At 38.8% G+C, this 21,285-nt stretch overlaps 1 protein-coding gene across 1 annotated transcript in view; it reads right to left on the bottom strand.

Moving 5' to 3' along the window:
• Positions 1 to 21,285, bottom strand: part of PLA2G7 (phospholipase A2 group VII) — a 65,312-nt gene that overhangs the window by 20,479 nt on the left and 23,548 nt on the right. The window contains exons 2-4 of the mRNA XM_020993934.2: positions 12,778 to 12,917; positions 2,692 to 2,813; positions 1,549 to 1,693 (exon numbers count right to left, since the gene is read on the bottom strand). Coding sequence (XP_020849593.1) covers positions 1,549 to 1,693; positions 2,692 to 2,813; positions 12,778 to 12,886 — 376 coding nt within the window. The 5' untranslated portion in view covers positions 12,887 to 12,917. The remainder of the gene's footprint in view (positions 1 to 1,548; positions 1,694 to 2,691; positions 2,814 to 12,777; positions 12,918 to 21,285) is intronic.

The following is a 21,285-nucleotide window of genomic DNA, read 5'->3' as shown; positions in this document are numbered from 1 at the left end:
TGAGTTCCTTATACCAATGAAATCGTACTCCCTGTGGCTCCAACCCCAAAGGAGAAGGTAAAGTTGGGTAAGGGGAAAAAAAAAAAGATTGTCATAGTAGAATTGAATGGTATAAAGAGACTGGATAACAATAATAGCTTGACATTTACATAATAGTGCCTTACAAGCACTATGTCATTTGTTCCCCCTTTGAGCTTTGTGGTGAAAAAATAGCATAAGTTTCCTAAGTCTTAGAGCTGGGAGGAACCATAGAGAGCATCTAACTCAACATATTCATTTTACACAGATTTCGTAAACTGAGGCTGGGAGAGATTAAAGAGATTTTGCACCAGGTTACCCAGGCAATATTTTTTATCCCTATTACAAAAGTAAGAAAGCTGAGGCTCAAAGAGTTAGACACAAAATAACCAAGATCACACAGTCAGTAGGGATTCAAACCCAGTTCTTCTTACTTTTCTATTGCTCTCCTTACCCCATATATTATGCCAGCTGTCATGGTGGGACAAATGTAGCTTTCGTAGAGAAAGAAAGAAAAGCTAACTCTTTGGCAATCCTGGAATGACAGACCTGAGTTTAGGGAATGAGTTTTCTTAATTCCTTATGTTGAAGTACAGATGGCCTGCTACAGGGAAGACAGAATTGTCTCTCTTCCATTCTCTTCCCTTCACTTGACCTTAAAGTATATTGTGATGCCCCTAAAATAGCAACACCAACCAAAGCCATGAATTAAATCAACTTTGCTTCTTCCCTACATAGCACAGTGGATACAGTGGTAGTTTGGATTCAGAAAGACCTGTGTTCAAATTCTACTTCTGGTCCATTCTAATTTTGTAACCCTGTCTTGCGTGGGCCTCAGCTCCTTCTCTGTCAAATGAGGGTGTTAGACTCACTTAGCCCCTGAAGTCCTGGCCTTCTCTAGCCTCTTTAATCCTATGATCCTTTCATTTTACAAGCAGGTGGTTTGGGAACTAACGTAGAAACATAAGAGCAGGTACCAAGGAATGCAGAAATCAGTTAGGATAACAGGTCTAATTAACTAGGGCATCTTTTTAAACTCTTGAGTCAATGGGGGTAAGTGAAAGCCCAACTCTGATAACTCATTATGATCCATTTTTAAGAACTCATTTCATATCCAGAAATTTTTAGATAGTCTCAAATCTTGGAACCCTAGAAAAATGGAAAGAGCCCCTGAGGTCTTGTCTCTGCCACTTTCTACCCATGAGACTTTGAGCAAATCATGTTTCTGAGCCTCAGTTTCCTCTGCTGTAGAATGAAGGAGTAGGAAAAAGGTGGGGAATGCATTGTAAGAGCTTTCCCAACTATAAAGACACGATCCTATGAAATGCTTAGATCTGACATTTTCAAATCTGAAAATCTGTCTTGCTCTTTTATTGATAGAAACTCTTGTTGACCAGATGAGTAATAAGACAGGTGAGTCTGCCTGTTTTTCAGGATTCCCTATATTTGTTTGGGGGTGGGGTGGGAGGGGAGGAGGGGAGGACAGGAGAGAGGGGCATAAAAATGTAAAACAGAACCAGCAAATCTTACCAAAGATGTAGGCGATGAATTTGCCCATGAACTTGCGCAATCCAAGAAAATTACTAACACCTAGGAAATATTCTTTACTGGGGATCCATAAAGTGCTGTGATATTCATCATCTTGGGAAGGGTAGTATAGACGCAGTAAGCTACCCTGTCAGGGAAGGAAAGGAATGTGTTTTTAATTTTTAAAAAATGTAAACCATCTCAAGGCCAGTATTAGGGTAAAGGTTAAACTTACTGCAGTATGTTACTACTGGCACAGAAGATTATAATGCAGTTAAGAATGACAAAGTATGAGAAATGTAAACCAACTTGGAAAGACTACCAGGAAGTAATGCAAAGTGAAAAAGCAAACTGGAAGAATGGAGTACATATGTGAAGAAAAGTGGGAGAACAAAGGGACAAAATCGCTGCACTAGGGACTTAGAGAGAGTGGCTAAAATGGTGTCAGGATACTCTATAATAATAGCTAACATGTATATAACACTTCCTATGTGCTAGGCACTGTGCTAAGTGCTTTACAGTTATTATCTCATTTGATGCTCACAACAACCCTGGGAAGTAGGTGCTATTATTTTCCCTATTTTACAGATGAGGAAACTGAGGCAAACAAGAGATAAGTGACTTGCCCAGGGTCACACAACTAGTAGTGTCTGATGCAGGATCTGAACTCAGGTCTTCCCAACTTCAGGCCTTGCACTCTTCTGTCTACACTGTACCGCCTAGCTGCCTCTACTTTATTCATTGCATGTAACTACCGTAAGTGTAAATAAATAATTACTAAGCATGTTTAGCTGTTTGTATTAATGTTCAGTTTTAATTTTTTAACAAAACATGAAAAACTTATGTGTCTGAAGAAAACTTAGAATCATAACATTCAAGCTGGAAAGGGACCTTGAAGGCCATTTAGTTCAACCCCTTCATTTTACAGATAAGGAAACTGAGGCTCAGGGCAGTGAAAGCAGTTTTGCCAAGGGCACACAGGTAGTAATTAGCAGAGCCAGAATTTGAACTCAGGTTCTCTGACTATAGATTCAATGGTCTTTCCACTGTACTATAGCTGTCTTGGGGATCAACGAACTAGTAAAAAGGTCAGTCTGATAAGTTGCAAGGGAAAACATGAATCATTCTCCAATTCTAATGCCTTACCTTAGCAGTGAAGTCAAACATCAAGTCTGTGCATCCCACAGAGTAAGAACCTTTTCCTTTAGGGATCTGATGTTCGTCACCCAACGAAGTACTCATTAGGCTCTCTATTGTATGATACCACCCTGAAAAACACAGCAAGCTGATTTCACTTGTCACCTGTTATATACAGCAGTTTCTTAACAAGTAAGACATCTAACCATAGTTTCAAACTGTTTATGTTTCCCCCTCCCCTATCACTCCCCACCCTGGGGACAAAACTGTCCAATAAGTCAAAGAAGTCTTACCAGGTTCAGAGAGACATAGAATTTACATGAAGACACAGTTTCCCGACACTTTAGGGACATCACTTTTCTCACCTTTGACTACTCCCTTGCCTACCCCATTAATATTCCCACCGAGGCCAACCTTTTCACTGACTTCCTTTAATTTTCTCTTTCATTCCCACCAATGTGTATTCCTTCCTTTAAGGGCTCAGAGGCTTCACCCTACACAGATCCTAAAACTCCTCCTCCCTTGTTACACTTGCTTAAAAGCTGCCAAATCAGATCTAACCTCCTTTCAAATATATACATATATATGTTATATATGTTATATATGTATACATATACATACATGTATGTATGTATACACACACACACACACACACACACACACACACACACACGATCCTCTTACAACACAGGACCCTGCCTTATACAGATCAAGAGATCAAGAGATTGGTCAAAGTGAATCCCATTATTCTGCTTAACCTCCTATAGGGAACTAATTAGCTTATTAGTTTCTCACAGGATCTCGGGATCCTAGATCTATAGCTAAAAGGGAATTCAGAAGCCATTTAATCCTATCTGTAATCAATTCAACAACAAATTCAATTAAATTCCTTACGCGACTATCAAGAGTAAGGCATTGGACTCCCTGCTTTGTCAGTGCGTTGTGGCTGATTGTGGAGAACTATGTGTGATATGACGCAGATGTAATCATTGGTAGTTACTTCAGCTCTTTTCAGTGGAAAAATGTCCATCAACTTCCTCCCCAAGCTGACCAGTTTGTGACTCATCCTTCAGTGACTCATGCCTTTCAATCTATCTTCTATAAAGCCAGAAATCGTTTGGTCTGATCATTCAACAGCAGTGAGCCCAATGGGTGATGCCAACACCTAGGAATGTCCTCAAACTCAGTTGTCTCCAGCCACTTGAACTCTTGGTGGTGCCCTCAGGAGAGCTAGGTGAATTCAGCCGGGACGCATAGCTACCTCTGCAGGTGAATTTACAGAATATCCTCTGCCAGGATTTGTCCTTAGAACCTTTGGAAAATTTCACTTGCCCTTGCAAGAGAATTGTAATTTTACACTCTATTTAGAATCAAAATTGCTTCCTTCCAGAGAAAATTCAATAGGTGAATTGTCTTCATAACATCAAATTGCCTTCAGGGCCAGATGACTGTTAGGTGTCTGGCTGTCTACTGCTTCTCCCTGTAGCTTGGGGTCCAAAGGGGCCCAGTGGCTATGTCCATACAACTATCACCCCAAATTATGAATAGCCATGATGACACCATACTTTAGAAAATGTCCAGCTCACACATCCTGGTCCAGGGAAGCCTTAGGGAGCCCACAGCTGCCAAGGAGCTCTGTTTCTTCACTGGCCTCCTCTCACTTAGTTAGTAAACTACGAGGAATCCAAATCTCTCTGACAATGGCCTTGAGAAATCCCAATTCTAATCAGACCTTCAGATCCTAAGTCCTGAGTGATTTGGGAGAGGTCTTCAAGGGAGAAACCCTGGACCCGCCCTGTTAGTCCACAGGTCCCCAAGTCCTCCACTGCTAGGCTAATTTGGAAGAGGAGCTCCCTCCTTGGGTCTCTAGGCCCAGGGTGAAGAGGCATAAAGGCCAAAAGGGCACTGAGGCCAACCAGTACCCATGTGGCTGCAGGAGGGCCTCAGAAGCCTGTGACTGGATCTGCCCCACTAGGCTGGGACACAAGATGTCCCCTGACATAATAATACCCAACTGTTACAGTGCTGAAAATACTATTGAGAACAACTTTCAAATCACTTCAGTCTTTTACTTCATAAACAATTGGCCAGCAATCTTTCCCAAATTTTAGGACTTGCCAGATAGTTGTTAAACTTAATGTTTGTTTGATTACTTGTTGGTAATCATTTCTTGATTTGGTTGATTGGTTATTGTCCTTTGTTTTTGAAGAGGCCCAAAACGACATCACTATGTTAGAGTCAAGTTTCAGTGTGTCCGACTGTGGTTGATCAGACCAATACGAGCTAGGAATGCTCTAACACAAGTTGGGCACAAGCAGTCCAAGTAAACATTTGGAGTGGATTCTCTAAATTTGCATATCTTGTGTTCTTTTGAGCTGCTTCATTTCTGCTTTGCTCATGGAGTACAGCGCCTTCTCTGATGAGGGTATGCCATGTTGGATGGTCCTGTGCCAGTGTCTCCCATGTCACACCATCAATTCCAAAGTTCTTCAGAGAGACTTTGAGAGTGTCCTTGTATCGCTTCTTCTGACCTCCATGTGAGCGCTTGCCCTGTGTGAGTTCTCATAAAATACTCTTTTAGGCAAGCACACATTTTGCATTCGAACAATGTGGCCAGCCCATCATAGTTGTGCTCTCTGAAGCAGAATTTGAACACTTGTCAATTCTAGAAAGAACCTCAGTGTCTTGTACTTTATCCTGCCAGGTAAGCTTCAGAATCTTCCTAGGACAACTCAAACGGAAGCGATTCAGTTTCCTGGCAAGGTGCTGGTATACTGCCCAGGCTTCACAGACATATAACAATGAGGTCAGTACAACAGCTCTGTAAACCTTCAGCTTGATAGTCAGTCTAATACCTCTCCTCTCCCACGTTTTTCTTCAAAGCTTCCCAAACAGTGAGCTAGCTCTGACAAAGCATGTGTCAACCTCATTCTCAATGTGTACATTCCTAGAAAGTATACTGTCAAGGTAAATGAACTTATCCACACTATTCAAAACTTCTCCAGTTGCTGTAGCCAATGATTCTAGGTATGGATGGTGTGGTGCTAATTGGTGAAGCTCCTGTGTTTTCTTGGTGTTAATTGTTAGGCCAAAATTAGCATAAGCAGCAGAGGATCGATCTATACTTTGTTACATCTCAGCTTCAGAGACTGCATTAAGTGCATAAACATCTGGGAACAAAAAAATCATTGACGAACTTTCCCTCCACTTTAGTTTAAATAATTTACCATCGGTGTAGTAGCTGTCTTGATGCTGTATTCATACTTGTTGAAGGTGTCTGACAACATACCTTAAAACAGTATGCTAAAAAGCATGGGAGAGAGCACACAGCCTTGTTTTATTCCACTGACGACTGGGAAAGCATGAGAGCATCATCTATTAACCAGAACCCAGGCAAGCATGCCGTCATGAAACTGATGTACCATGCTGATGAACTTCTCTGGGCAACCAAATTCTGACATAATTTTCCATAAACCTTCACTACTGAGAGTATTAAAAGCCTGGGTTAGATCAATGAACATTGTGTAGAGACCTCTGTTCTGTTTCTGGCATTTCTTCTGGAGTTGTCAGGCAGCAAACACCATATCAACTGTTCCTTGGCCCTTTCTGAAGCTATGCTGGCTCTCAGGTAGATGACCATCCTCCAGATGAAGGATCAGCCTATTAAGGAGGGCTCTGGTGAGAATCTTGCCAGCAATGACTAAGAGAAAGAACCCCCTGTGATTGTCACAGGACAATCTATTTCCTTTACCTTTATAGAGATGAACAATGGAGGCATCCTTGAGCTCTTGGGGGACAATCTCCTCTTGCCATATAACCTAGAAAATTTCAGTTAGCTTTATATGAGCAATGGATCCCCCAACCTTATAAATCTCAGCTGGGATAGAATCAGCACCAGGTACTTTGCCATAAGAGATGAGCCTAATGGCATTCAAAAACTCTTCTTCAGTTGGAAATTTGGCTAGAGATGGATTGACTCCAACCTGAGGTATTGGTCAATGGCTTTAGCATTGATTGATGATGTTCTGTTGAGAACACAATGGAAGTGTTCAGCCTATCTCTCCAGGGTCATGTCCTTATTACTAATCAGTGTGGCTCCATTAGCACTGAGTAATTGAGATTCACATGTCTTTGGCTTATAAATAGCCTTCAAGGCATCATAATACTTTGGATTGTTATTATCAGCATAAAACTGAATTTCATCTGCCTTCTTACTGAGCCAAGAATCCTGTATCTCTCTAAGCTTTTTTTTGATACTTTTGATGGAGTTAAATGCTGGCTTCTTAGAGAATGATAACCTATCCTGCTGGTAAACCCTATGGAGTTATATAACAAAAAAGGCACATATAGGAACACATCAAGATCTGAAGCATTTCATGAAGAGAAACCAACCCAAAGAGGAGGGAGATTTTTAGTCCAGAAGATGAGAGCTTATAAAAGTCATTTTCTATTTTCTGCATTATTTAATGGACTTAGATAAAATAATAAGCAATATAATTAGCTGGTATTTTAGTATGATTATTTTCTTCTTGTTTTATTCTAGATTTATGATCTTATCTATCTAGACAATAACCCTAGACAACATCTATTTAGAAAATTAACTAACATAACCTTTCCCAAACTTCAGAGCTTGCATTTTATTTCTATTTTAAAAACTGTATGCTTTATTGATGCCTTCTGTTTTTACATTCATGGAGTTAGAGTTTTAGTGATGGAAAAGATATCAGATGCCAACTAGTTTAACCCTTTTTCCTCCTGTTTGTCTTCTCTTTCCTTTTACCCTTTCCCTCCTTGACAGCGTTCTGCTTCTGACTACCACCTCCCCAACCCTGCCCTCTCTTCTGTCAGGCTCCTCCCCTTATCCTTAATCTCCTCCCCTCCTACTTTCCTGTTGGGTGAGATAGTTTTCTATATTCAACTTCTGTGTTTATTATTCCCTCTTTGAGTCAATACTGATGAAAGTAAGGTTCAAGCGACACCCATTGTCCACTCTCCCATCTTTCTCTCCGTTGTAGTAGGTTTTTAACACCTCTTCACGTGAAATAATTTATCCCATTCTATGTCTTCCTTCCTTCTGCATCTATTGCACTCCTCTTTCTCATTGCTTGACTATTTTTTTGTCATTCCTTCAAATTCACCTTATGCCCATACCCTATATGTATTCCTTCTAGCTGTACTATTAGTGGTATAATTTTTAAGAATTACAAGTATTGTCTTCTCATGTAGGGATATAAACAGTTCAGCTCCATTGAATCCCTTATGCTTTATTTTCCCTTTTTCCCTTTTTAGGCTCCTTTTGGGTCTTGATATTGGAGATACATTGTGCTTCATTCTGGTCTTCTCCTTATGAACGCTTAAAATCCTTCTATTTCACTGAATGACCATTTTTTTCCTTGAAGTATTATGTTTGGTTTTGCCCATTAGGTGATTCTTGGTTGTAATCCTAGCTCCTTTGCCTTGCAAAATATCATGTTCCATGACCTCTGATCCTTTAATGGTGCAGCTCCTAAGTCATGTGTAATCCTAACTGTGACTCCTCAATTTTGAATTCTTTCTGGCCACTTGCAGTATTTTTTGCTTGACCTGATAGTTCTCTATTTTGCTTATAATATTCCTTGGAGTTTTTATTTTGGGATCTCTTTCCTGAGGTGATCATTGGATTCTTTCCATGCCTATTTTGCCCTGTAGTTCCAGGATATCAGGTCAATCTTCCTTGACAATTTCTTGAAAGATGATGTCCAGATCTTCCTTTTGATTATGGCTTTTGGATAGTCCAATGATTCTGACATTGTTTCTCCTGGATCTATTTTCCAGGTCACCTGTTTTTCCAATGAGGTATTTTACACTTTCTTTTATTTTTTTCATTCTTTTGAATTTGTTTGATTGATGTTTGATGTCTCATAGACATCTAACTTTTAAGGAGTTGTTTCCCTCAGCTTTTATATTTCCTTTTCCATTTGGCCAACTCTACTTTTTAAGTAGTTGTTTTCTTTTTCTAAGCTATTGACCCTTTTTCATAATTCTCTTGTATCACTCTCATTTTTTTCCCAAATTTTTCTTCTGTCTCTGTTATATGATTTTAAGCTCCTTTTTGAGCTCTTTCTGGGCTTAAGACCACTTCCCATTTTTATGTGGGGCTTTGTCTTACAGGTGTTTTGACAGTGTCGTTCTCTTATAAATTTGTGTCTTGATCTTTCCTGTTACCATAATAACTTTCTGTGGTCAGATTCTTCTTTTATTGTTTTTTGCTCATCTTTTTTAAAAATCCTTTCTCTTTTCTTTTAAATTTGAGCTCTGCTCCTGGGGTGGAAGGGGCACTGTCTCAGGCTTCTTGTGCCAGGCACTACAGGCCCTGACCATTTACCTGGTGCTGCACTGATATTGCCCTGAGGCCCACAGGGGACCCTGGTTTCTGTTGCTGTGCTGAGGGGATGGCTGGTGCTGCTGGAGGCTGTAAGGTTTGGGGAGCTTACCTGGTGCTGAGATGGGGTCCAAGTGCTAGTGTCTGGTGTGTGCTGAGGCTGGTGGAGTGTTCCTGCATTTCCCAGGGTTACACTGAAGCACTTAGCAGTCTGGCTGCTGGATTCTGCCTATTTGCCCAGGGCTATGCTGAAGCACATGGGGGGTTCTGGTGTTGATGTTTGCATGCTCCACCACACTGGGGCTCAGGATGTCTTACTGGTTTGCTGAGGTGGGACTTACTGGGATACTTCCTGTCCTAGACTGCACTCTCCTTTTACCTGAGTGAGACAGACCCTTCCTGACAATCTTTCAAGTTTCTTGGGCTAAAAGATTGTTTCACCCAGTCTTTTTACTGTTCTACTGTTCCAAGATTTGTTTTGGGATGCTATTTTATGGTTGTTTGGAGGTGAATATGGCAGAACTATGACTATTTACTGTTTAATCCACCATCTTGGTGCCTGGAAATCCCTCTTCTTTGGAATTTTTTTTTTTTATTGCTGCAGCCTCCCCTATGATATTTTGAACCTCTGTCCGTAGTTCTTCAGGCACTCAATCTACCAGATCTAATCCCTTAAATCTATCCATCACCTCCACTTCACATTCATAAGGGATATTATTTAGGTTATACCTATATGGTCTGATGGTTTTCCCTGCTTTCCTCAATTTCAATAATGTATCATACATATTTTTATTTCATAGTGGAGGCAGCAACAACAACAAAAAAATATAATGGAACCTACCTCACAGGCTTGTGAGTACCAAATGAGATAACAGATGTAAATCACTTTACAAGCCTTATTAAAGCATTATGTAAATGCTAGCCATTGTTATTTTACTTTATAAACTATTTGCCAGCAGTATTTTCCAAATTTTACGATTTCCTCATTATTTTTAATTTTCTTACTTAATGTTTTATTGGTACCCTTTATCTTTACTATATTCTTCTTTCTTTATTTTCTTTCTTTCTCTTTCTTTCTTTCTCTTTCTTTCTTTCTTTCTTTCTTTCTTTCTTTCTTTCTTTCTTTCTTTCTTTCTTTCTTTCTTTCTTTCTTTCTCCCTTCCTTCCTTCCTTCCTTCCTTCCTTCCTTCCTTCCTTCCTTCCTTCCTTCCTTTCTTAAGAAGAAGAAACATGAAGGCCAACACAAATAAATAATGAGGTTCCAGCTCCTCCCTGGTTCCAGGAGAAGATGAATAATGTTGGAGCCTCATAGGAAGAAAATTACAATTTGACTCATGGCCACAGGGTGGATGTAGATTATAGCTAATCTTTTTATGCATTAATTTCCCAGACTAGGAAGTTGAGCAGGGCAGTTCCTGTTTATAAAGTAGGTAAATTACTATAAAGCTGCAACTATTCAGGAGCATACCTGGGCAGCTCCAAATATTCCATTGTGTTTCTTTGGAGCCTTGGGTGGAGGCAGCATTACAACACCCCCTGCACTTGAACTATGTATATTAAGAGATAGTGTACTGAAATTTATGAGTCAGGGTTGGATGAACCCATGGAGATAGGCCCTTATCCTAAAGGCCTCAGGCAACTTTCCTTGAAAACAAAGGACCTTCAATTGTGAAACCAGGGACTTTTCTGCCTATAGATGGCTGGTCTGACCACTCCTAAGATGATCTCTTCAGATACTCCCCTACCTTCTTCCTTATCTCACCCTTGCTCCCCAACCAGTCTCTTTCCCACCTCCATAGTAAAGTAGAAAGAAGGCAAATACCTATCCTTGGTATCAAAGATCCTCTTAAGCAGCAGAACTATTTTATAAGTAAAGCATACTAGCTTTGGCATCAGAGGACCTGTGATCAAATCTCATCCCTGCTTCTTTCTACCTATATGACCTCAGGCAGTTCACAACTTCTCTGGACTTCAGTTTCCTTACCTATAAAATGAAGAGGATGGTGTTGATGATAGCTCTCAATCTGTGGTACTATGATTCATCTATTCAGTTACTAAGTAGGAAAGATCTCTCTACTCTACACCCCACCCTCTCTGATCCTGCAAGTGAGGACAGCCTTTTAAAAACCTCTATACATTCAACAAGGCCAATCAACAAGTATCATTAAGTACCTAGAATGTGCCAGGCACAGAGCTAGCTGCTGAGGGTATAAATACAATGAATGAAACAACCCTTCCTCACAAGAAGATTACCTTCTAGCTAGAAAAGACAACAAGATCTCTAACTGTTCCTACTTATAACACAAAAAAAGTTTTGGGTTCAGTGGAATAGAAGGCCAGAGGATACAGTAAGAAAGAGATGGAGAGTAGAACCCTTAAGGAGAGCATAAAAAAATCCCAATCTGACTTCCTTCTATACAGCTTTCCCCTGGGTCCTGTCCTACCACCAGACTGCCTCTTCAGAGAAACTGGGCTACTCCCTGGTACAGTGCAAAATTCAGGTCACCTAAAGGACAGTGGGTTAGTTGTATTTCTATATGACTTCTTTAGGATCAACGTTCCAGCACCTTTGGAGGGGGCCACTTTCACTCCAGGAATTTATTGGATCAGAGGGTTGAAAGATGAAGGGGCATTAGAGACCATCTCTAGTGCAGAGATTCTTAACCTGAGGTCCACAGATCCACCAAGGAGAGATTTCAGGTTTCCATGAACTTGGATTGGGAAAATTACATCTTTATTTCAATGTTAACCTTACAGTGCCCCAAAAATCTTAGTGTAGTTTTAAGCAACTCTGAAGCTTAAAATAGGGTATACAGGGTGTCCCAGAAGTCTTAGTGAAATTTTAATGGCCTGTATTTTATTTTTTTAACACCTTATACTTTATTTTATATATTTAAAAACATTCTGAAAAGAGGTCTCACCAGACTACCAAGAGATACCATGCCCCAAAACTGAGCTAGTCTAGTCCCTCCATTTTATAAAAATTCCTATTTTTAATGATGTGCCATGTAAAGAAGATTAAGAAAAATATTTTTAAAAAACAGTTCAACAAAACAAAACCATCTGGCAGAAGAAAGGGCTCTGGCTCCAGAGTCAGAGGCTCTGGGCTTCATATCCTGCTCCTTATGTCATTTAACTTCTCTGGGCCTCAGTTTTCTCATCTGAAAAAATGAAGGAGTTGGACTGGATAACCTCCAGTGAATGAAAAGGTCACTTATTAAGCACACCCCATGTGCCAAGAATTGTCCTCTGCACTAAGGATACTAATAGAAAGAAGAAAGAAAAAAACCCCCAAGATTGTTCCCTCTCTCAAAGACTCAGATACTTTAACGGGGACAATGAATATAAAAGATTTCAGCTACAGGTGGATGGAAAAGCTCAGAAGTGAGAAGGGAATAGTGGCTGGCCAGATGCCAATGACCAGGGGGTCAGTAAGGCACACCAGAGTGTCAGATGACAACAATCTATCTAGTTCCATAGATTTAGAGATTATGATCAATTGAGTCACACAGTATATGTGAGATTCTACACCCCTAGTCCCCCACCTCTGCAAAGAAAGACAGAATATGTGTGTTTCTTAATTCTTCCTTCAAACAGCCCTTTCACTTTAAAGAGGCCGAGGAAGCCTGGGTCTTTAAGAGCTCCAGTGAACTGTCCAAGGTTATGAACGTAGTTAAGTGATGCCTTCCAAACTGAGATTCACACTTGGGTGTTTTCATGAACACGCTTCTCACCTGTTGATTTTATATGCTTAATTGGACCTAGGTCTCTCCAATCAAAGGGATGGATCTGCACCAAACAACCGCAGAGACAGAAAATCACAGGCAGTTTGTATGGTGTCATCTTGGAGCCTCAGCAGCCGCTTCAGCTTAACCTTTGTCAAAAATAATAATGAAATTAAAAAATACATATATATGCATATACACAAAAGAACATTTAAGTAGATAAAAAAGATACTAATGACTTAGTTTTACACATGAAAGGTAATAGAGACTTCAGATTTTAAATTATTCAAAAAAGTGGAAATATTTGGATTTTCTTTTAGCAAATTAAATAAATTTAAGACTAAAATAAGGTGGAAACTTTAATGCTCTATGTGGGATCAGGAATACCATTTGTCTTTTCAGACAACTAAGTTTTATCCGGAATTTTGTGTCTGTCTATAATTTGTGGAATATTCAAATTGGGGTACCATGAACCATATCGTAATTTGGCTCTATTATAATGTATATGCATTGCTTTTGTTTTTAATCTGGGGTCAATTTCTACCCTAAAAGGTGTCCCCACCCCCACCCTGAGATCCATGCAGTGGTGTGCTGGTAAATGTTTAACAATTGCTTCTCTGTGGGAAAAATGTACATACTAACACACTTTTAATTTTAATAAGCATTAATAACACTTTCTCCATCACTGTTTTCAATTTAGACAATCTTGTGTTGTCAAATGGTCATGTCCAACTTTTCATGACTCCATTAGGAGTTTTTATGACAAAGATACTGGACCAGTTTGCCATTTCCTTCTCCAGATCATTTTACAAATGAGGAGCTAAGGCGATTTGGGTTAAATGATTTGCCCATGGTTACACAGATTTGAACTCAAGCCCTCCTGATTTGCAGGGCCAGCACTCTATACAATGTGTCACCTAGCTGTCTCTCTACCAGGGGTGAGGAACCTGTGGCTTTGAGGCCACATGTGGCCTTCTAGGTCCTTGAGTGCGGCTTTTTGACTAAGTCCAAGTTTTACAGAATAAATCCTTTTATTGAGGGGATTTGTTCTGTGATGTTTGGATTCAGTCAAAGGGCCACACCTAGATGGCTACATGTGACTTGGAGGCTGCATGTTCCCTGCCCCTGCTCTAGACAATCTACCAAACAATAAATTAAACCCTGACTTGAAGCATTTGCTAGGTTACCAAGCTGGCTCCATCAAAATGGCACTGGGAAGTGGGAAGGCGGAGGAGAAATGGTAAACACTAGCTGATCCTGATGCTCAGAATCAGTATCATAAGAACACATTAAATGACCACATTTCTGTCTTCCAATGAACTGAAACTACTACAAATGGAGATCTAAAGCTATATTCCTTGTCATGCTGTTGGTTCCACCACTGAGAACATTTCAAAGAATAATACTCTGTCTCAAAATAAATCAACCTATTGATCCAAGGAAGAAACTTCCTCTGACTTTCTTATGACTTCCGTGGTGATTTTTATAGTTCTATCATTTTAAAAAAGCCTCATTGATGGATTTTGTTTTTTAACAGTGGAGTCATTTCCCCATGTAACCCACATCCCCTACCTAAGTCCCAACCCTTTGAACAAAGAACATTTTTGGAAAACTAACCAATCCACCACATATGTTATTATAGTCAACATTGGGAATGGAGGTACATTTCATTCTCTGCACTTTTAAACCAAAATTGATCATTGCATCATCTGTGCCTAGAGGCAGTAAGACCTGAGTTGAAATCTGGCCTCAGACACTTACTAGTTGTATGAGTCTGGGCAAATCACTTTATTTGTGTCTGCCTCCATTTCCTCAATTGTAAAAGGGAACAGTAATAGCATTAACCTCCCAGGGTTGTTGTGAGAATCAAATGAGATAGTATTTGTAAATTGCTTAGCACAGTGCCTTGTATATAGTAGGCATTTAGTAAATGCTTGTTCCTTTCCCTTTACTATTATGTGTAATTTTGGCTAAGCCACTTGGTTCCTCTAGGCTTTATTATTTTTTCTTCTTCTTCTCCTTCTCCTCCTCCTCCTCCTCCTTCTCCTCCTCCTCCTTCTCCTTCTTCTTCTTCTTCTTGCATTTGGTGTTAAGTGACTTGCCCAGAGTCACACAGCTAGTGAGTGTTATGTATCTGAGGCTGGATTTGAACTCAGGTGCTCCTGACTCCACAGACAGTGCTCTATCCACTGTGCCACCTAGCAGCCCCCAGTTTCTTCTTGATAATTGATATTTTCCAATATAGATATTATGAGTATTCAGTATGGTCCCATCTATTAAAAATTGTTCTTATTGTTCTTAAATTTGAGTATTTAGGAATTAAAACTGAATTTTATATTTAAAACCCATGTCATTATGCTTTCATTAGCAATACAGATGTCAGCCTTTGCAGGTTTTCTTGTATATAAATTTTGTCTATATTTCTCATAAAGCCACTTAGAAAATTTACCCAATGATTGTACTAGAGGCCTTCCTTTTGGTTTTATCTTGAGGGTATAGGCTATCTATATATTTTCAGTCTTAATACATGACCACCCCATCTTTTCTTCTTCAGTGATATCTTTTGTAATACTAATAATGATAATAGCTTTATAGGACTTTATAAAGTACTTTACATATATCCTCATCATTTATATTTCCCAAGTAAAAGTCATCATTAGCTGGTTACTATGCATCTTGTTCCTTTGGTTATTTGTAATTTTGAGTCTTTTGAGAACATGGTTGTTCCATGAGTCACAGTCTTATGGCAACCCTGAAAGGTGTTTTAGTATTAAATTAAAATTAAAAGGCAGACTTTTATAGCAGGAAGCAATTTAAGGACACTGAAAGCACTACTATGCAAATGTGATTCAGCTTGATTGTTTTATAAATGTATTTTATAATTCAATAGAATATCCATATAGCTGCATCATACTTTGGGCAATATAGCTTCTATCCACTTGATTTTTTCTGTTGTGGATAGTCAGACCAAAGAGATGTAGTATACTTGACTGATTCTGTGAATTCTAGGAACATTCATATCATTCCACATAGGCAATGGCCTTATGTTAGGATTTAGACACTAAAAAGGCTTTCACCTTTTTACCATTGTGCATTTACATCCCTGAGGAAGCACTTGATAGAGTCATTAGTACAAGGACATACATAAATTTGGAACATTTGGAGAATCTTGTTATCAGTAAGGATTTTAGGATCATGGATGTAGAACTGGGAAAGATCTTAGAAGTTCTTTTAGTTCAACTCCTTCATTTTACATCTACTTTTCAGGGTCATGTTGCTAATAAGTATCTCAGGTGTTATCAAAACCCAGTCTTCCTGATGCTAAGTCCAGTGCTTAATCTACTGCATGATGCTAAGTCCTTCTGTTTGGACTCCATGTCTGACATCTTCCAAGACATAGGTGAATAAGATAGGTGAGTGTGCCTTCCCATTTTATGTTGCAATTGATAGCAAAACGTGGCAGATTAATGAACAAAATTATTTCCATGGCTACATATATCATAGATTCTTTTTATGATTTTAATGTACACGTGCAAAATACCTTTTTGGAGTAGGTAGGAGGATATCTTTTTCAGGAGTGTAAGGCTGCATTTTGATTTATCAAATAAACTTTAAAAAAAATCAATATGTAATAGACCAAAACAGATTTTCTATTTTCTTTACCTCTGAGTTGACTGTGTAACTGTTAAAGACACAGTATAATTATGTTCTCTTGTTTTCATCAAGGACATCCTCAACGCATAAGCACTTAGCACAGTATTTGGCACAAAGTAGACATTTAATAAAGGCTTTTTGATTAGAAAAAATGATTACAAATTATTATAAAATTTAAAATCATCAAACCAACTAAACATATATAATAAGGAATAAATTTTTATAATAAAATAATAAAGAATGAAAATTAACATACAGAATAAGGAACAAATCCATGAAATTTGACAGACTAAAAACCCAATTAATAGACAGCAATTAAAGAAAACATTGTTTATTGGCCACATAAGTTATTTCCAAAGTTTGCTAGATTTCCAATGACGTCTCCTCCTGGCACCAAAGGGTACAACCAACCTTAATTAATCTTTCAGGATACTAAGGTAACCAACAGCAGTGACATACATCTGAACCAGAAGAGGAATAATTGCTACAATCACCCATAAATAATTTTTCTTGGGGCAGGTAGGTGGCACAGTAGATAGAGCACCGGCCCTGAAGTCAGGAGTACCTGAGTTCAAATCTGGCCTCAGACCAAACACTTGACACTAGCAAGTCACTTAACCCCAATTACCTAAAATAAAAATGGAGGATAAATAATTTTTCTTTACATCCAGTATTCTCTGGGGATATGTCAAAACTAGGCACCTGAAATGATCCCAGAGACAAAGATCACAAAAGTCAATACTGGAATGCAGAGACTATTGATGCCTTTTCTTGGGACCTTTACAATTAAGGAACTTGCCAGAGCTTGAATGTAGCTAATATTACCAGCATCACCTTTATATGACAATGAGGTATTTGAGGAGGGTTTTTATTTGTTCAACTTCTTCATCTATGTGAAATGTGGGCATTGATCATCTTTTAATATTCCTTCTACCTCTAAAATGATCTCATCTTTCAAAATGGTGATGGGAGGATTAAACTTGTTGCATTATTTTTTTTTTTGAGGCAATCAGGGTTAAGTGACTTGTCCAGGGTCCTATAGCTAGCTAGTAAATGTCTGAGGCCAGGTTTGAACTCAGGTTTTCCAGACTCCAGGACTGGTGCTCTAACCATGCGCAACCTAGCTGCCCTTGTATTATTTTTAATAATAGAATTTAACTTTCCATGTTTTATTCAAGAATCTCGGTGCTTCAAGGACTAGTCTCTTATCATAACGATGATGATAATAATAATATCATTTATATGATTCTTTAAGGTTTGCCAAGTGCTTTATAAATTTTATCTTGTTTGATCTTCACAACAACCCTGAGACATAGATGCTATTATTGTCCCCGTTTTATAAATGAGGAAACTGAGGCAGACAGCAATCAAGTGACTTTTCTGGGGTTACACATCTGCTAAGTGTCCTAGACTGAACTGAGGCCCTCCTGACTTCAGGTCTAACACTCTATCCACTATACTGCCTAGCTTACATAAGTACAATTAAATCTTGATTAACTAGATCCCTCGACTTAACCAGATTTCTTTGTCCTCACACTTCACTTTTAGTTTAGTTGTTCAGTCATGTCTAATTCTTCAAGACTCCCATGGACCATAGCATGCCAGCCCTTCTGTCCTCCACTATCTCTTGAAGACTTCCAATACATTAATTATCTATCCCATCCTCTGCCATCCCCTTTTCCTTCTGCCTTCTATCTTTACCAAATCAAGGTCTTTTCCAATGAGTCCCATCTTCTCATTATGTGGCCAAAGTATTTACCCTTAAATTTCAATACTTGATCTTCCAGTGAATAGCCTGAATTAATTTTTTTAAGATATGGACTGATTTGATCTCCTTCTATCAAAAGTATTCGTCAACATGACAGTTTGAAAGCATAAATTCTTCAGTGCTCACATTTAGGAGAAAAAGATAAAACAAACACACACACACACACACACACACACACACACAAAACCAGGGATTTAATTTAAAATATTAAAGGGAACATCCTGACCACTGTAGCAATTCAACCCAATATCCTACATCTCTACTTACAGTCCTATACAATGAGAACTGAAGAATGACTTTCACTCTTTAAATATTTAATCATGTTCACTTGGAGTAACTTAGTAGGACAGGAAAGTGAATTCATGAATTTTGGAAACATTTTCAGCGAACAGGCATGAAGCAAAAAAAAGGTGTTGTTTGTTAATACTCAATTAAATCAATTAGCTACATTTCCTACTTCCTGAGCATTTCACTTAAAAAGAAGTTGTAGTGGAGAAAGGAACAGCTCTGCTTTATAGATGAACTATGAAACTTTGTCACTTAAAAGAAGCTGTATTAAAAGGAGGGAGGGAAAAGAACACAGGAAGCAAAGAATGCACATAGAATGAAATTAAAGAAATCAAGTTTCTGGAAAATTTTCACACCAAGTTGAATAGTTCACCAACAATACCATGCCCTGTTCTCTATGAACTGCATCTACCCAAGCTAAATAACTGCAAACAATTTCAAAACTCAAAAGCTATTCACAGAATCTGGTCCTGGACCAACAGAATTGACAAAGCAGAGCACTGTTCTTTAAAAGAAAAAAAAAGTGTTTTTTTTTTTACTTGCCCTCTATTCCATCCTATAAAATACACTGCAATTGCATACGGAAGTCAAATCAGCAAGCATATCCTAAAGCACCACATATTGTGCCAGTACAGTGTGCCAGGACTGGAGTCAGAAGGACTCACCTTCCTGAGCTCAAATCTGGCTTCAGACACTTACTAGCTGTGTGACCCTGGCCAAGTCACTTAACTCTGTTTGCCTGGGTTTCCTCATCTATAAAATAAGCTGGAGAAGGAAATGGCAAACCACTCCAGTATCTTTGCCAAGAAAGATCCAAATGGAGTCATGAAAGAGTCTGACGTGCCTGACATGACTGAACAACTACATGCACTGTACTAATCCCCGGGAATACAAAAATGGTTAGGAAGCAGTCCCATCCCTTCAGTAGCTCACAGTCTAATGGTGAAGACAACAAGCAAACAACTACGTATAATCAAGATACAGGCAGGATGAATTGGAGAGTATGTCAGAGGGAAGGCACTAGAATTAAGGGGAAAACAAAATACTGCCTATGAATGTGGAGGAATAGGAACTAACTTGCTGGAATTACTTGGATATGAATGGGTAAGAGTCTCTCACAGTGGACTGACTGGCTACGGCTAATCTACTTCAAGAATAGAGTCCCTCTTCTCAGTGATCTCTCCCTGGTTGGCTACTTACAGACACTGGTGTAATGAACTGTTAGGAAGTCTTACCCCTGCTGTTGTAGCTTAGGACTGGGTAAGAAAAGTATCATAGAGCCTCCTCAAGGGCCTTTGGGCATGGATAAGAAAAGGATGTAGGACAACATTAAAGAGAAAAGACCAATAAAAAACATATAACAAGACCAAAAGATAATTTTGAGAAAAACAAGTCAAAGACAGAGAACATTCTATTTTTCATAGTTCCTTAGCAATCTTTAGTTTACCCCATATGATATTATAGCTATGCTGTGAATAGCCACCCTCCTGAACTTCTGTTGGTTTGTAGAACTCCTTGGTTTTGAAATTTCCTCTACAGTCACTATCAGCAACTCTTGCACAACCAGAATGTTGCTTGGGAGCAACTCTTGAGAAGTTAAGCAACTTGCTTGTGGTCACATAGTTCTCATGCAGCCTCTTGACCTCTGGTGTGAAGAAGCTAAATAATGGGGCCCAGAACACAGGGTCCTGGCCATTCCCAAGGATGACAAAGCAGTTGTGAGAAAAGGCTCACCCAGCACTACCCTGGGGTTCTTCTGACTTAGGGTAGTATGGCCACAGTTACTGTCACCATGGTCACCATTCCCCCTCAACTTGTGGCATTGCTGGAGACGGAATAATTAGATGGGTAATAGCATATAGAAGGAACTATAATACCAGCAATTTTAATAATTACTAATAGTGTATATGTGTGTACATAAAATTTGTGTGTATGAGTATCCAATATATCCATTGGATGTATACCTATACACACATACATACATGTATACACATATATACACCCTATTAGTATATTATACACACACATATATATATATACATATATAATATACTCTAGTTAGTATTAGTATACTAGTATACTAATTAGTATACTATACATATATGTATACATGTGTGTATCCTATTACCAGGACCACAGAGTGAATTCATGTATTTTGGAAATATTTTTCAGAAAACAGGCATGAAGCAAAAAGGATTGGTTTTTTTTTAATACCCACTTAACTCAATTAACTATAATATCCCATTTCCCAAGAATATATATATTTGTGTGTGTGTGTGTGTGTGTATATATATATATGTATATATATATATACACACACACATATACACACATATATGCACACATATACATATACACACATACATACATTGTGCTTTAAGTTTTTATACATTTTATCTCATTTAATCCTCACAAAAACCCTGTGAGAAGTGCTATTATTATTATTATTCCCTTTTTACAGATAAGGAAACTGAGGCCAAAAGAAGTTAAGTGATTTGCCCAGGGTCATACAACTACTCAGTTTCTGAGAAAGGATTTGAACTCATGTCTTCCTGACTCCACTTTGGGCACTCTACAGACAGTGCTATCTACCTCAAAGAGACTCTTTATGCTTTTTTGCATATGATATCTTACTTCATTATTACATCTATCTTGTATGACCAATTAAGAAAATTTTATTATGATCTCCATCCTCCCCACCTCATATCCCCAGGTGGGAAGCTGAGGCACTGAGAAGCTAAGTAACCTGACTATTGCTACTGACTGACATACCAGTAGAACTAGGATTTGAACCCAGATCTGCTAGC

Source organism: Phascolarctos cinereus, unplaced genomic scaffold (genome assembly GCF_003287225.1).
Source record: "Phascolarctos cinereus isolate Bilbo 61053 unplaced genomic scaffold, phaCin_HiC Scaffold_5;HRSCAF=322, whole genome shotgun sequence".
In the NCBI taxonomy this organism is placed as follows: Eukaryota; Metazoa; Chordata; class Mammalia; order Diprotodontia; family Phascolarctidae; genus Phascolarctos; species Phascolarctos cinereus.
Note: the sequence above shows the minus strand (reverse complement) of the source record. Positions and strands in the feature narration are given on the sequence as shown.